This window comes from Cyprinodon tularosa, unplaced genomic scaffold (assembly GCF_016077235.1).
Source record: "Cyprinodon tularosa strain WSP-4 unplaced genomic scaffold, ASM1607723v1 ctg2, whole genome shotgun sequence".
Taxonomy (NCBI): domain Eukaryota; kingdom Metazoa; phylum Chordata; class Actinopteri; order Cyprinodontiformes; family Cyprinodontidae; genus Cyprinodon; species Cyprinodon tularosa.
Window position 1 is genome coordinate 1,028,485 of NW_024038733.1, and position 17,657 is coordinate 1,046,141.

The window sequence follows — 17,657 nt, forward strand, 5'->3', positions numbered from 1 at the left end:
GGTGCATTCAGCAGCCAGAAACAAACCTGCCAGCTTCACAGGTTTTATTGCTTACAAACTCCACCTCCAATTAAAATGCTATTTTGTTTTAGCCTTATCATTTACAAGAGGACACCTTCTTTAGTGTAACTTACTGTTTAGGAATTCATCATTTTTTTTTTTCAGGTTAAGTTTTCATGTTAAAATACAAAGTTATTAAAGCTAAATACTGCTATGAAATTAAGATTAATTAAGACCCAATTGCTTTAGGTTTTAGTTCTTCAGTTCTTATCAGGTCTGGACCAGAAACGCTTCAGACGTTAAACTGCTGTTTGATATCAGTCAAAATGCTTGTGAACTATTTACATCTAGACAGTCATCAAGGGAGGTATGTCACCACATCCTTTTAATTACCTACACATGATTAACCAAGCCTTTTCCAGAAAATCAAGCTCTGTTAAAGCAGAGGTTTTGTCTGTGTTGTGCACTGCATGAATAAGGTGCACGTTGCGTAAGCAGATATCTGTTGTAACCGCACAGGGGCCATTGCTCCCGTCAGTCATTCTTTAGAGACTCTACGAAACATATTCAAATAGGCTTTTAAAGTTCTTTTTAAATTTCCTCTCCTTAAAATTATACACTACAAAACAGAAGTAAAAGTCACAAGCTCCATCAGATGAGTCAGATTTTAATTCCCGATTCCTCTTCAGCCAGTGTTGCTAAAAGAAGACTTCAGTTCAAAGGAGCCAAGGTTTAGAAAATAGAAATCTAAAACCAAAACAAGACAAATCCTCGATGAGTGCAAGAGGTGACAACATGTATGTGGTGGGAAAGCAAAGATTTAGCATGCACTTTCCTACCCATGCTCAACACTGTTGGAGGGACTATTTTAGCAGTTATAGGACATAAAAGGAAGCTTTAAAGCATGAAGTGTGTAAAATGTAATGCAAATCCCTTTATTATTCCCACAATGGGGAAATTCCTTCTCTGCATTTTGATCCATCCCCTTGGGAAGCAGTGGGCTGCCATTGTGGGCGCCCGGGGAGCAGTGTGGGGTTAAGGGTCTTGCTCAGGGACCCAGAGTGGAGGCTGTAGGGAAGGAACCGATTAATTGCAACCTTCTCAGAGCACAAGCGCACTGCTCTAACCACTAGACCAACACTCCCCCAAGTGAAGCGTAAACCCGTTTGCATACTATACAAGAGACACATATAAAGGATGTGCCTAGCAGGTGTGGCTTTTGAGAAAATTACATCAATCACAAAAACCAGACAGACATATAAAATACTTTGCGGCACAACTAAATAATTTGGTTCTGCAAAACGCTTAAAAGTTCTGTCTTGGTTTTATATTTTGTACAATGCAAAACTGGTAAGTCCTTTTCAAAGACAGAATGTTCGAAATATAATCATATTTAGGAATACTTAAATAATCCCAAAGGGAAATTAAATGTTGAAGTAACTCATCAGCTTTTTTCCAAAGAGTTGTTATGATAGCTGCAGGCAGTAGGAACATGGTTATTTCTCATAGTCAAAAGGTTAAAATTCTACTTGATTTTCACAATGACTGAAGTTCATTGCAGAAGTTATTAGCGGTGATGTAAAGATACCAGAGCATGTGTTCCTAGAGAACTGCTTTTGATTTGTATGTGCATCTTTATAAAAGAGTCTCTTGTTGTGGCAGCCAGCCCAGAAAAAAATGTCATTCCAAACCAAGAAATTTGAAGTAGGCAAACGTCCAAACCTTCCTCTACTGAATAAACCATATCCTCGCTGTAAAAAGCCTCCCACGGAGAGAGCGGGATAAGGGCAGAGTCCACAGTGCTACGGTTTTCCTCAAGATCTTCAAGCGTCTCTAGCTTAGCTAGATTTAGATTGGTTTTGGCTTTGTTTACTTTGGAAAGAAATTCTGCTGCTCTAGTGGTAGCCAGAGCACCCAGCAGTCTAATCTCAAATTCAGCAATGCTGAATATAAAAAAACATGAAAATTGGGGAAAAAACAACAACTCTATTTTAGTTTCAAAACTGGTTCTCTGTTGGAAAATAATCCAACTTTATGCAATTATTGGCAGGGTAACTAAAGGTTGACAAATTTAACTTATTGCCGCAGTCTTACTATCAAAATGGAAACACTTAAAAGTGAGTAAGGTTGATGTAGCTTGATTTATTTTTTTTCCAATCTAGTCCCAAGCAGAGCTTCCAGTAACTGAGGTGAAGTGGTCTTTAGAAAAGAGAATTACCCTGTTTTAAAAATGCCTGATTGTTCAAAATAGACAAGAATCTGTGTGACATACTTGTAATGTATTTTTGATTTGATATGATTTATTTAAAAGGGGGCAGTGCAAGTGAATAAAACACATGACATGATAATTCATGAGTTAAAAAAGCCAGAATTAGCTAAAGGCTATTTTTTTTTATCTGTAGTCCCCTGGTCATGATGTTAAAAAGGCAATGAAATAGAAGAATAGAAGTACAGCGCCGACAAACAGTAAGGACTAGGGATTAAATTAGATAGATCCTAACAAAAAAAACAACCAAACACAACACTGCTGCTAAGATAACAGAGACAATAAAATACACCACATCAAAATATCAATATAAAAATACGGCACAATAGATGTAGTCTCACTAGTGTATATATATGAGCAAGCCATTTATTCAGATGTTTAGTGAATGCCTTTTATGTTGATATTTGTCTGATTTGCTCTGGCACCTTTCACAGACCAGGCCCACAGACCAAAGGTGCTCTTCCTCAGAGAAAAACAGTCTCCTCTTACAGAGCCTCTGGTCACACGCCCACAGTTGTTTCTCTGATAGATGAACTCTGAGCAGCTGGGTCTAAATTATGAGTGACTTTGTAATTCAAGCATAAATCTGAAAATTTGCACAGGTCAGTCCAATTAAAAAAGCCTTGCTTATTTAATATATGACATTGATGTCTTGGTTTTTAAAAAATCCGTAACCATAATGGCTTGCTGGTATAATACCTCCACTAGTTTCATTGTATTATTTGACGTCTCTGACCAGGTGGTTAAATGATAATTAAGGTGGCTATAAATAACATTTAAAAAAATCTTTTGCTGCCTCAGCAAAAGATTTAATTCCCCATCCTCTGACATGGGAGCTGGCTCGGAGCTCGTCTGCCTGGCTGTGTGTTTCCTGGACGGGGCCGCCTTTTACAGGTGCTTTTTGTATCTCTGCTTCTGTCTCTTTGAACCCCAGTCAGCGTCGGCAGATGGCCGCTCACACTGAGCCTGGTTCTGCTGGAGGTTCCTTCCTGTTAAAATGGAGTTTTTCCTCTCCACTGTCGCTACAAGCATGTTTAGTGTGAGGGATTGTATTTGAGTCAATGAGTCGATGCAATCAACTGGTTTTCCTTAGATAGAAAACTTTGTATCAATTTGACTGTATGATCTGATGAACTGTAAAGTGCCTTGAGATGACTTGTATTGTGAATTGGCGCTATATAAATAAACTGAATTGAATTAATTCCTGATTGAACAAGAATTTGCTATATTTAGCTTGAGTATGTTACATGTTTTGTTTACATGAACTTTAAAGGAAAGGCTGCAGTAAATCCAGATATTTATATTGGCTACATTAAGTAAATCTACCTCACTTTCAAGGTATCATGGTTTCCCTAAAGTTTAAAACCAACTGCTGCTACAAAAACTTAAAATACCTGCAGCTATTTGATAAATATGTAAAGTTGATTAAGGGTGATAATTTGAGGCTCTTTATTTTTACATAATTCAAACAGTTACTATTGCTCTTTCTACCAGGTTATTAAAGCTGATAAATAGCCGAGCTGCTTTATCTAGTAGCCAAGTTGGCTGCCTAACAGTAGAGGGGAGGGCTGCCTTTTATCTCTGCCCGCACTCTTAAAATTACACAATTGGAATATTCATTATATTGAATCTAAAACTTTTCAAACTTTTGGACATTAGTTAACAGGAAGTGGATTGTGTCGAGCTTTTCAGAGCTTTGGTAATTGATAAATATTACAGACTGTTTAATAGTCATATATAAACATTAAGTCACACAGGTTTTTAATTATACTCCTCATATATATGGAGACAAAGAAATCTAAAATAATATGTCTAGATCAGGAGCAAGAGAACACACCCAGAGTTAAAGCATATTTCTTAAAAAGAGACATACAAAGAGTAACTTTGATACATTTTAAGTTGCAAAACAAATAGAGTTGCCAATGTTCTTTAAAAGCTTAAATTTTAGGACAATTAATGATCCTTGGTTTTCATTCAAACATGTTAAAACATTGATGCAGTTCATCCACATCTGTCAAAAGTCATGTTTCTTGCTGTGACTTTTGGCTTTCCTCTTCTTAAAAATAATCCCTGAAATTAGGATATAAATGACTTCCATTACTTGATGAAATCTAGACCTTGCATTGGCCAGGCTTCCGGTCATGTATTAAATGGCATTATTATTAGTGTATAGAATAAGGTTAATAAAGATTTGTGATATTTGATGGTATGCCCTCTCTACCAAAATAATGACTGGAGTAGAAACTTCCCCTGCACACCCACAGTTAGTGGCATCCCTACTGAAAGGACTGTGCTTGCCAAAACCCCCCTACTTAGCATAAGACACACATTTGGCACTTTAAACATTCACCGCAGGCAAAGAAAAGACAAACACCATAAAGGGTATTAAAAATATGCAAAAACCTTTCATAATTGAGGTTAGAGGTAGACATGGTTTAATCTTGGTGAAGACTCAGGTCACTACATCCGTCGCTTAGGATATCCACTAAACAAGCCCAGCCATCCATCACAGACTCTGCGATTTATTATTCGGGTCTGGAGCCGTAAGGTGAGAGGTTAAATGAGGAGCGTTGCGTTTGTAGTTATTTGCAGAGAGACCAGAGAGGGCCTTTGCGTATCCACACATACACACACAGATGTTTAATCAGCCTTGTGGATGTAGCCGCTGGAGCTGAAAGTCAAATATAAAGCCTTATACAAACATGCATGTGTCAAGCAGTCACATTCACTTCAATTAACACACAAACATCCTGTCTGAAGTAATCACATGCTCCCAACGCAATCCTTTCTGGAACACACACTCTTCTGCATGCATTCATGCTGTAGTGCTATAGCCAGAAGGCTCCAGTGCTATGGGGCACCAAACCATGTCTCCTGTCTGTAAGCTAATCTTGATAGCAGTGTAGATGCTGTCACTTTGGCTTCTGATTCAGGTTAATTGCCCCTAAGCTCAAATAAAGTGGGTCTGGCACTATGTGGTCAGAGCTTTCACATGCTGTGTATACCTACTCAGTTGAAAAGAGACTCAAAAAAAGAGAAAAGCCAAGTTGCTGTATGGGCTTTTATAACAAGTCGCAGCTTAAAAGCTTTGCTGCTGCTGCACTCAGGGTTTTTTTTTTCATATATTAAAAAAATATATATCAAAGAGTTGGAGTGTGTCTGTGTGCATGTCTTCTCCATCTCACCAGCCTCATATCCAAACCAATTAGAGTGGCCAGATGGTGGGCTGGACTTGCAGTAAATGGCTGCATTGACAGAAGAAGCTTGCAACAAAAATGAACTGTGACAAGAGGCCAGAACGAAACACGGATACACCCCTGCATCAACGCACCAGGCAAATATCGAGGATGTGCTGCCATAGCCGCCCCTAACCAACTGTCACCTTACTGGGTTGTTACCACCAGAATGTAACAGGGCATTATTCAGTGGGGAGTGTGAAATAAAAGTTAAAACCAAACGAGGGGAAGCGGCATGAATGCATGCATGTTAGCACCAGCACACAGACCTCTTCGCTACTTGCCCTGCTGTTAAAATGTTACCAAACCGGTTTAGTCAGAGTTCAAACAATGCAGCCTTTGAGAGGTGGACTTCTTTCACTGAGCTTTCAGCTCAGCCTGCACATATCAGCCCCCCCACACACACACCTGAAAACATAGACTGCCTCCCTGCAGGAAAATTACTGAAGCTCCACCTACACATTCTTCCAGTCTTTTCTCAGGGCTTAGGCTCAAGATTGGGAAATTATTATTTATTCGTGTTGAAAAGAGTAACGCGTGTTCTTTCTCACCCGGCTGGCAACACTTGCACTGATCTGGGTTTTTATAGTAGATGCAGTTCCTCCTTGGAAGTCACCGGGTAAAATTTTTTTAAATTTAAATTCTTGATTTCCAGGAACATAAACCTTTTCTGCAAGCTGAATTCTTATTGTATTTGAGTGCCCACAGAGCACACAACCCATCATTCAATAAAAGACACCAAATGGGTCGGCCAATCTCAATGCAGTATTATCGTTTAGGGTGGGACAAAGAAATATACATGGCAGTGCAGGAGGATGATCACATAGGTGTTGTTCTCCCAGCTTAGTCAAAATCTACAAATTTCATCAGTGAAAGAACAGTAAGAAGCACTTTGTCCATCTTCTGGTAGCAAATATGTTTGTGCCTTCTAGTTACAGGCTGGCTAAACCTGAATAACGGAGACTATGTCACTTTTTGTTCTATAAGCTTGGAAAGTTCAGCTGAATGTCTCTTCTTCCTTGGAACAACTGGATACAAGCAGACGGTGACTGATAATTTGTAGAATTAACCCAGTGCTACACATCATCAGTCTGGTTAGCCATCTTAGGAAAATATAACACTAAAACAAAAATATGCTGCAAGTCCTTTGATAGTCTGATTCCATCAGAAAATAATATCATATGCATAAATTATCTGCCAGTTCTGGTTTTTAATGAACAAGCTTTAATACACATGCTACTGGTTGATATGGCCATGGACTGGGAAATAGTGGGAACTACATTTAATTCTGTATAAACAAAAAGGTTCAGCTTCTAACATGCTGATTAATTTGTTACATCAATCCTGTTAGAGAAAGGCGCCTTTATAAAAACTACCTCAATATCATATGAAGCATTTTATTTACTGCTGCAATGGGAAGACTGAGTGATGTAATCTCTGAAATGATAGAATTCTACTTTTGGATCCTGCATTGCTCGTAAACGGATAAATGATGAACTGCAGAAAACAGTCAAAGTTAGAACATTTCAACTAATGTTGATGCAAGTAAAAGCCATTGTGAATACGCTACATTAATTCTGACTTTCTGGAGTTGCTTCAGTTTAAAGTTAGTACTCTGGAGCAGAAATGGAATAAAGTAATAGTGGCTTGAAAAAGTATCCAGGCTCCATGAACTTTTTCCCATTGTGTCACATAACATCCGTGTCTTAACACAAAAGATTTGCACAATTGTGAAATGCAAGGAACGGGATACAGCTTTCAACTTTCTTTACAAATAAAAGTAGAAAGTGCACACCTTGTGTTCTGGCTCCTTTAGTGTGATACCCTGAAAAAAAAAACTACTGGAACCCATTGTCTATAGTCATAATGTATAATTTTAGTCCGAGTATTAATCCAGCTGTGCTTAAAAGGTGTATTGGAGAACATCAGGGAACTAACAGCATCACTAAGACCAAGGTAAAAAGCAGGTAGGTTTAGGGATAGGGAAGTTTAAACCCGTGTTAAAACAATATTCAATATTTTGGATATGATGTGAAGGAAGGCATCAATCAGAAAAAGCTAATGGCTAATAGGCTAATAGTTTATCTACCATTCATTTGTGTAGGTAAATTAAAGGATTTGCCAATGAAATTATTTTTTTTTCACTTTTAAAATAAGATAGTTAGACAATATGCACCTAAAATAGTGCAATTGTTTTTTCTTATTTTAATTGTAAATTGACATGTTCCATCGGCAAAGTGTCTCACTTCCCTCCCCAATTAAAAAAAAAAAAATCACTTTTTTAAAGAAAAAATAACTTATTTAGATTTGAGTTTTTGCAGTGTAGGCCCTAATAAGCAAAACCAGAGCTGTGAGGGAATTGTTTAGATCAAAACAGTGGGCTAAAACATAATGGGTCAATCTTGAGGCCAGTGGGCCAGATTTGGTCTGCGACCATTTTTGCAGCCCTCAACATCTAAAACAGTGTATCATGGCAAAGTAGAGGCATATTTTGGGTGGTCTAGTGGTTAGGGCATTGCACTTGGAATCCAGAGGTCCAACTTCAAACCCCACTCCCACAGACTGCCACTCTGGGACCCTGAGCAAAGACCTTTTACCCCACACTATTCGCCAGGTGCAGCACAATGGCAGCCCACTGCTCCCCAAAGGGATCGGTTAAATGCAGAGGTAAATTTCTCCTCTGTGAGAATAATAAAGTTAAACTATTATTATGGTGTACTAAGTTGCAAAAGCTGCTTAATAATATATCAGAGCGGCGTGCTGTTGGTCAATTAAATAAAACTTCATTTATTCAGCTGCATCCTGCACTTTAGAAGATTTAATGCTGAAGTTACATGATATAAAAGGAGTTTCTTCACCAGGTTAAAATAAACTAGACCTGATGGCTTGACCCCCAGTGGATCCTGACTTCATATTTACACAATATGAAGGTAATGTTGGGAAACTGCTAACATTAGAATAAAAATATCTCATGAGTTACGCTTACATAAGCACCAAAAGTCTGCTTTGAAATCTAAAACTGGAGTTATATCTGATTTTATATTGTTGTATTCTTTCCTGTAAGTAATTCGTTCTAAAACCCTCGATGCTTAACAAGTGAAATCCTTATCAGCAACTAAATCCCCCGTTCAACATCAATATCTTTATCAGCAACCCTAAACAGACTGTTAAAATCCTTCAACACAGGTTTCTTGTTCTGCAAAACCGTTTCCCCGACACTTGCTCAGTTTTCTTTTTTTTCCCTACATAAGCCCGTTATCGCACCTTTGTTGACATACACAGAGATTTATCGAAACTGAAACGAGACCAGCAGCCAGACCAGGAAATTGGAGTTGAAAATATAGAGGGTGGTTCTCGTCTCTGGGGACGTTGTGACAAGAGAGCGAGGGGCCACTTCATATCTAGATCAATTTATCTATAAATCTAATCAGCAGGAATCAATGAGTGCCGCTTCTTTTTAATCTGTGTCCTAACTCATCCTGCTAACCTGCAGTTTGAGGGACCCACACACTTACAAGAAAGCAACAACACAGAAACAGTTCAAAAACCAGGAAGTCTTTAATATGAACCAAATACGAAAAAGAAAAATATAGAAAGACATGACATAATAGTGACAACAATCCTAATTCAGACCAAAATAAAGTCAAAAATTAAAAGATACAAAAAAGTTAAAACAACATCCACACAGAGCAGTCAATAGTAATAAAAGCACATTTTGGGTTAAGAGTGTTTTATAGCGTAGTTGTGGCGTGTGTGTGTGTTTATATATGTGTATACAGTTTAAATTCACCAGATTTGGCAGCAATCACAGCGCAGCAGTCAAGAATAAAGCACTCAGAAAACATAACTCATAAAGCACTGCAAAATAACAGAAGAGAGAGGAGACTGTAATAGAAGAAAAGAAATCCTTCATGCTTGCTGTCACTGAGTAATACACAAATGTGACACCATAAATTAGTAATTCTTTTTCCTCTGCTACATATTTATATATTTATACTATGTACACAGGAACGTTGTTGCTTTCTTTTCTTTTTTTTGTCGGTAAGCGAGTGAGCTGAGAGATGTTAAGGCTTTGATTTGTCATCAGATGTCTGGAGCCAAACAAACAGCGAAGGGATGTCGCTTTTTGGAGTATAGGGGGAAAATATCAGATTTTTTTGACTGCATTGCCTTGATGCTAGACCCGAGCCAGAATTGTAGGGTTCACTAAAAGCATTTTGTTTGACAAGCATTGCTGCAGTGAAGAGGTGGATGTCACTGTGTTTGCATCTTAGGGGGTGGCAGCGACACGCTGGGGTACGAGAAGTCGGGAGGGTGACTCTCTCTGGTGTCTTTTAAAAGCATTGGAAGGAGTAATTTAGGATGATCAGGAGTTGGTGGCATTTTAATGAATCTATATTCCCAACAGCAGCAAAAAAATGCTCTGAGAAAAACGCTCAGAATATTGGTGCAGCTTCTTCCTTCGAGGAGGAAATCTAGAAGTAAACATCTCGGCATCGATGCCTTTTTGTTTTATTATTGTTTGTTTTTTTCATGATTATTTTGTGTGGCTATGTGTGGGCTCATGTCAGAAGATGGCAGACTTGTCAGGTATGAGGCGTCTGCTGCACCAGTTTGGCTGTGGGAGTGAGCATAATGAGAGCGAATGTGGGGAGTTTGTGTGGGCGAATTGTTTCTCCACATCCTGCCAATGTATACGTGTACAGCAGCTGTGCATGTGTGCAAGCAAGCGCACCTTTGAAACTCACAATATCTGCAGCTTTACGCTTTTTAAACAACAGCAGAAGACGGCCACTCAGGTTACAGTTTGGGTCGGGATAGTGTCACCAGGAAAGAAAACCCAACTAACTGCTGCGCACAAACAGGAAGCTGGCTCAGATGCATGACTTGGGTGAGGAAGGAATCCCAGATAAATGTGATTTTTCTTTTTTTTTCCTGTGCAAAGACGCTAGAAACGGTATGTGCTTATGTGAAAACGCAGGCTATTTGAAAAAATAAAAACACGTAGATATAAAAATCAACCTCAGGTGATGCGAGGTTGGTGAGTTCATTACGTCGTTAAATTGATCTACATTCTAAAAGCCTGCTGGGACATTTGAACTCGAGGCGAACTCTGACCTCCTTGCTGCGGGTAAAAACGGGCTCCTTCAATCCGATATTTACAGTTTCAGAAATATGTACATTTTCACGAGACAAATAATGATTACATATATAGTACACAGATACTTCACACCTAAATGTACATAGTGTTTTGTTTCTCCTTTGTAACCTTTTTTTTTTACCCCCCAAAGAAACAGTTTCACACTTATATTGTTCATTAAAGTAGTGACAAATACAAGTGCAAAAAAAGTAATACATTTTTTTATATATGATGTGGTTGTGACAAGTCAGCTGTGTTCAATAATGCTGTTACTCACCCATATATGCATAAACTAAGGCCATTAGATGATAATCCTATTGAACACACTGGTTTACAATCTGCCATACGATGCTCAAATGCTTAATGCTGTCAACATTTTATTAGCCTTCTGCGTTTCCTGTTCTCTCTCTGCCAGAATACAAGTTGAGACTTTGAAAAGCTAACAAACTGGCATGGGCCAGTTACAAGTATCAGAATAAATAAATATGTCTTCCTTCATATGGTTTCTAAAGTTTCAAGTCCTTTTAATAAGAATGTTTCAGAGGGACTCTTTCTCCAGCTGCATATATATAATACAATAATATGGCAGATCCCCTCCCCCACCTGCTGCTGCACAGCATCAGTCAGCTAGCTAAAAGAAGCCTGTAATCATAGTCGCTCGCCTACAAGTAATGAAAACTTCTAAAACATTTTATGTTAACCGGAAAAAAAAGCTCCTCTCATCAAAATTCTTTAATATGATATTTTCTGAATTTGCTGAGGTCTGTGGATCAAAAAATGTTTCCCAAATACATTGAATATAATAATTAGGAAAATTATATCCTAGTTATTAATTAGTGATTAATGATTTTTAAAATTCCCTACACATTTTTTGGATTTTCTTTTAATTTTGCCTGGGGGTTATTTTTCCTACATCCTTCACTTTAACTGAAAATTAAAAAGGTGGAGGTTTTTATAGTAGCAGCACTAGAAACAACTTCTGCGTTTCTTCTTTCATTAAACCTCCATCATGTTCGTAATCTTCATGTGCATTAATAATTCAATAGGTCCTGAGAATCCTTCCACCAGTCCATGCCTAACGTGTGCTGAAGCATTTCCCTGCATCAGTAGGTTGAGGTTAAAGAGACATGATAAGAAATGGAGGCAATCACATCCATCTACCCTTTGGTGAAAGGTCAAGCTGGTTTTGAACGGATGACACCCTCAAAAATGCCAACCCAGAGCTCACCTGGCCTTGATATCAATTTAAATTACACCAACTTGATTTTCCTCTAAGGAGGTCAAAGGGGAGTCAATAAGAAGGGTGGGAAACTCATGAGTAGAAAATCTTCTTATCACAATTACCCAGATGCATGCAAATGTACCTTGAGCCTTAAAGACAGTACAGTAGCCATCAAATCTCATTTTTAAAAGGAAGCCCCAATGGCTCATTAAAAGGATGAAGTAACCGTGTGAAGAAAATAAGCCCTGCCCCTGCATCATAAAGGGCCATTTCCCCACACATTCCCCATCAATAGCAAACCGTTTTAAGTCTTCCAATCAATTTGCCACATCTAACATCCGCTAATGGAAAGTAATATAGGATCCTTATTGAAAATCTGTCTTATCTACTGCTACGGCATTATGGAGGCTCTGTTACATCCGGCCATTTAGCAAAGTGTGAAAGGCGGAGCTGGGAAATGTGGCTACTCTAGGTGGATTACTCAGTCCTGGTGTGTCAGAATGGGCTGGAGTCAAGTAAGTGGGGAATCAGATGGATCAGGAGCGGTAAAATACTCCCCCTGATCTCGATGGCCGTGACCTCGACACCGCCCCAGATAAATCACACCTTCCAATAAACTCTGAGGAGAATGGGGAGAGAGGAGGGTGCTCCTGGTGGCAAAGGATAGAGCGGAAACGCCACATCATAAACGATAAGTGGCGCAATCTGTTGGTCCCGGCTAGGCGAGCAACTTCATGGCTCATTACCAATCAAGCTCCTCCTGTCAGGAGGTTGAAATGAGAGAAAAGAAAGGGACAAACACCATTCTACTCCTCCTGCATCCTTTCCTTCATCCTTCGACGGGTCACATCAGCTACACCTCAATCATTTATCTAGGACCTAACTTCAAGCGACAGAAAAAAAAAAAAACTTTCATGCAAAATTTAAATTTAAAAGTAGTTGCAAATGATAACTTCATCAACTTTTCTATTTGTAGAGGATTAAAAAAAAGGACCAAAAGCTTCTCTTCGAACCTTAAGAGACCGATGTCGGCATTGATCTACAGAGTGGAGAGTTTAAAGGCAGAGAGAGCAGAGTGAACAGAAGCAAATACATCATTCACATCTTCTAATACACCTGATGGTTTCTGTCTCTTTTTTAACACACCAACACACCAGATGTTACAGCACAACACATTACCAAAACAAAAAGGCTTCCCACAGGAGGACTCAGAGTTACAGGCAACATGGAACTGCTCGACAACCACAGTATTTTTTTTAAGTGAAGTTAAGAGTGAATATGCAAGTGAAATGCCTGTATAGCCAAGCTTGTATTATGATTCAATTTCCCTCCTCCCACACTGTGTATTTTCTCTTTTAGTCTGTCAGTTGAAAGTCAAGATCCCAGCAATGGGGAGAGCATAGCTGAAGCGGTGAGAGAGATGTTGCACTTTTCCCAGTCTGATTTTCTGTTGACGCTTCTTAAAATAGATTTCCATATGCCCTCTTCCAGTCCTGCTCACTGTGGGACTTCATTCTGATTAATATTAAGATACATTTAAAATCAGCTTGCAAAAATAAAAGTGGTATTTTTTTGCTTTCTTCAATCTGACAAATATAAGAGCCCCAAAGCCTGCTTTTCTTTTCTCTCATACTCCTACTCTATATGCTCTCCTCCTCTTCCTCTATACATAAACTGCAGTCCGAGAGATGACGGAGCCATCCCGCTGTGACTCCATGTCATCATCAATGTAATCTCCAATCATATGATCCTGTTCGGGAGGCGGGCGCAGTTGCAGGATTGGGGCTCCTCCAGAGAAGTGGTCGTAGCTCTCGTCCTCCTCCATCTCATCGAACTTCCTCCTCTCAGCTTCGTCTAATTCGTTGCTCAGCAGGATGTCCTGGGCGGTGGGTGTCCCGGCGACGACCTCGGGTCGGGCGCCCATGGTGAACGGCTGGTGGTGGTTGTTTTTCTCTCCCAGACCCTGGTTGGGCGAGCGATCAATGTAGACGGGCCCGTTGCTATTACCACCCGTGATGCCTCCGCTCCCCGTTCCTCCGCTTGTTCCGTTCTTGCTCGCCTTCTTACCACCACCGAATATGCGGGTCTTCATGTCGCTGCCGCCGTTGGCCCGGTAACCCTGCTGCTGCCTGCGGCTATGGGTGACGAGCACGGCAACGAGGGCTGCGACCAAAAGGAGGGCCAGCAGGGAGCCAATAACTGCCCCTGCAACAACGCCAGCATTGGAGTCGCTCTTTGAAGGCTCTGTGGGTGGGAGGAGAGGCAGGAAAGGAGAAAATAGAAGAAAGGGAAAAATTGTTGAGGAAGAAGAAAGACACCAGAGAGATGAAAAATAAGAGTGTAAAAAGAGCAGTGGGGAAAGAAAGGGGAAAAGTGAAGGTTGGGAGATGTCAGTGGTGTTGGTGTGAACCTCGTTTAGGCAGGTACAGTCCGTTCTACACTGTAAATTTATACACAGTGCTGTTAAAAATTATTATTTGTTTGCTTACAGATTTCAGTTTTTTCCCTTTTGAAATGTAAAAGTTGAAGCCTCACTCATTCTTATTAACTCAGATGATCAGACATATATAATCTGAGAAAATATAAAATAATGATTCAAAATGATGATTTCATTTACTGAGAAAGAAACATCAAACCAACCTAGTCCATTAGGGAAAACAAACAACCCTGCATTTTTTTTAAATTAAGAATAGCTGATGATTTTTTTTTCTTTAAGGTATTTTATAGAACCTATAAAGCCATCTTAATTTTTTTGTTGCAATTTTTTATAGTAGGCAGTCAGGAAAGGGGAAAGGAGAGCCTCTTCAAGGACCAAAGCCTCCATTCACCCTAAACCCACGCACCAGAGCCAATGTATGATCAATTCTCTTTGGAAAGCCAAGATGAATTTTGCTAGACACATCTACGCCTGTGTACATTCAGAAATCACTTAAGTAGAGCCTGTCTGATAACAACTGGGCTCAAAGATCTCCAAAGGGCAACAAGTGCTCTGATCTAAAGCAGTTCAAAAAGAGATAAGAAAGTCATTAAACTCTGCCATTCTGGAAAGGACTACAAGGCTGACAAAACCAGTTAATAGGTTTAGGAGCCGTTTTTTTCCTCCTCCACATTGGGTTGGCACAAACAGCTCTTCTGCTTTGAAATCAGCATTTTACTTAGATTTTCTTTATTATCATCTTTGAGCATTTAAAAGAACACAATGAAAAAGATGTAGAAATCTGTAAGCAAACAAATATTTTCTTTATGGCAGTGTGTGTAAAAATGTGTATGTTTGCTGAGCATTCAGGTACACTAATAGACCCTTCCCTCCCTTTAGGCTGCTCCTGTCCCCTTCACCACAGCCACATCTTTACCATGTCTAAGCTCTGTTCCCCTAAGTGTTGCCCTTCGACAACCAGGGTCTGTCCAAGGCTCAGCACAAATCACAGAGCTTACAGGGGTGGGGAGGGGGGGGAGTTTGGGAATCAGGGGTTCAGTCCACACACACATGCACACGCACTTAAATGTACACAGTGTCTGATGAGGTGGAGAGCACACGGTCAGGAGCAGAACAAGTGGAGGCCATGCAGAGGAGAAGAAAGATGGCTAAGAATGAAGGAAAGGAGTAGATGAAGAGATGGAGGATTGCTGAATGAATTAAAACACGACAAAGGAGAATGACTATTCCTCCTTGAAGCAATGCATCAACAGCGACGCACCCCCCTCTGCTTTGTAATTATTTTAGTGCAGATTAGTCCGAGTTGGATCCATTTTTTATTCCAGCATCTCAAAGTCCCAACAGCCTTGTTCCACATTCATAGATGCACATGAAAAAAAAAAAAAGTTCATTTAATGGCTTTGTTAGGGTGCAAACTAACTTAAGAGGATAAGAGCAAAAGTAGGGCTCTGCCAAATCAAACACACCATTACTACTTGTGCGTCTGTGCACGCAAAAACACATGGGATAGAGCAGTTGAGTCTAAGTCAGAGTTTTGATGAGGTCCCAGGTGACTCGTCAGCTGCGTAGCTCTTACCACTCCCTGGACACCCATGTCCAGTGGTATTAGGGCCGTGTTTTAACTCAACCTTTAAAGCACATGTTTGTGCTATTGCTTTTGCAAGCAAAGGGAAGTGCTAATAAAGACTGCAGCTACGTTGGAAACGTTCCCTCATTCTGTATAAACCACAGCATTGTTCATGTAAATCCTAGTAACTGTTCATTTGGTTTTTATGTACTCCATTTAGAGCTATAAAAGAGCCAAATAAAAGGCAGTCTTGACTTTGAAAGCTAATTCTAACACTGCTCATGCTAACATTTAAAGCTAAATACTGTCTAAGCAAGATTTGAGAAATTATGACAAATTTCATTAAACTTTTAAACAAGTAAACATGTCACATATATGTTCAACATTTCAACATGTTAGCCGAAGATCGAAGATTTTGTTGCTGCTCATGTTCTTTAAATAGCTTAAAAAATTGAATGGATAATGGGTAAAATTAGAATTGTGGCATGATTCAAAGTCAGTGCTGTGAAGAATGATTGGATTAATGATAATTTTAGAGCAAAAGCTGCTAAATAATGCCATCCATCACCTCAGAATCAGGCATTAAATCCTAGGCACCCTCCTGGGATTAATCAGATATTACTGCCAAAACTACTCAAGTTACCTTTTTTAAAGTATGCCATTGTGTTAAAAAAGTGTGTTAAAATTCTGTCTAATGGAAAAACCCCTTTTCAGTTTAAAGTCCCGTTATTAGTTGGAGTGAACAACATTGTGTCCACTTCTATGCAGTTCAGAGAAATAAGTGCTTGTAAATTGTTGCTTTTAAGTTTTCTCTTGTTTAGAAGATAGAAATTCAACTGATGTGAATATTTACAAAAGCCATTCAGTTTTTATTTATTTATTTATTTTTTTGAAGAAGAAAATCAAATCCTAACTTTTTTTAAACCATCACTGGCAAGCCCAGGGTGCCATGTGCTTTTAACATTACTGTTTTATAAGAAAAATGTTATTTCACACATTATGTTAATACATCAAATTACATGAAATGAAGCCATTTTCCCCTGCGTAGTTTGTAAGATGCAACAACTTGAACCATAAAACTATGTTATTCTTTAAGCCTTTGATGTATAATGGAATTAAAGGATAAATATGAAGCACAAAAACAATATAATGGACACATCCCTGCTAAAGTATATAAAAATGCTATAGGTAAGTGGACCACAAAATAAAACATTTCAATTCAGGTAAATCTTCCTAAGGAGACATTTTATTCAAAAGTTACAGCTCTTCTCTAATAAAGACTCCAAAACCCCAACTAACTTCAGCTTTTTAGGCCACAACTTCAGGATTTTAAATGCTTTCTGGGACTCAGACAACTCCCAATAAACAGAATCTGTGACTGTTTTCTCCCAGTACGGTCATCATCTATAGACGAGTGGGCTGGGGGCTTCTGGCTCTACTACATCTAGAATTAATGCTGTTTGCAGCCACGGTACTGTGAAGCTGCTTGGAAGAATAATGCCCTCCAACTCGTTCCAGTTCTGCAGCATGGCACTATGTGACAACATATCAGGAGAGTTAACTTAAACAGAAAGGATGACTACATCAGAAAGACAGCATAGATTTCATTTCATAAGCCGTTTCTACAGCAACACGTAATCTTTGGAGATTTAAAGAGTAAGCCTACTTTTAGAAAGGAAATTGATTCTCTTTGTGCATTATTCCCACTTTCAAAGGATTCAAAGCCCTCATGTGATACATGCGGTAAGATTTCCCTGTATTTGACATGCCATCATGTAAATCTTCCAAC

At 39.2% G+C, this 17,657-nt stretch overlaps 1 protein-coding gene across 2 annotated transcripts in view; it reads right to left on the reverse strand.

Moving 5' to 3' along the window:
• si:ch73-22o12.1 (nectin-2) overlaps positions 1–17,657 on the reverse strand; it is a 121,222-nt gene that overhangs the window by 38,404 nt on the left and 65,161 nt on the right. The window contains exon 7 of one of the 2 annotated variants that reach the window (XM_038284181.1): positions 9,037–14,108. The exons of the other annotated variant lie outside the window; for it this stretch is intronic. Within the exon in view, the coding sequence (XP_038140109.1) occupies positions 13,528–14,108 (581 nt within the window). The 3' untranslated portion in view covers positions 9,037–13,527. Of the gene's footprint in view, positions 1–9,036; positions 14,109–17,657 lie in introns of those variants that run through there. 2 annotated transcript variants of the gene reach the window in all.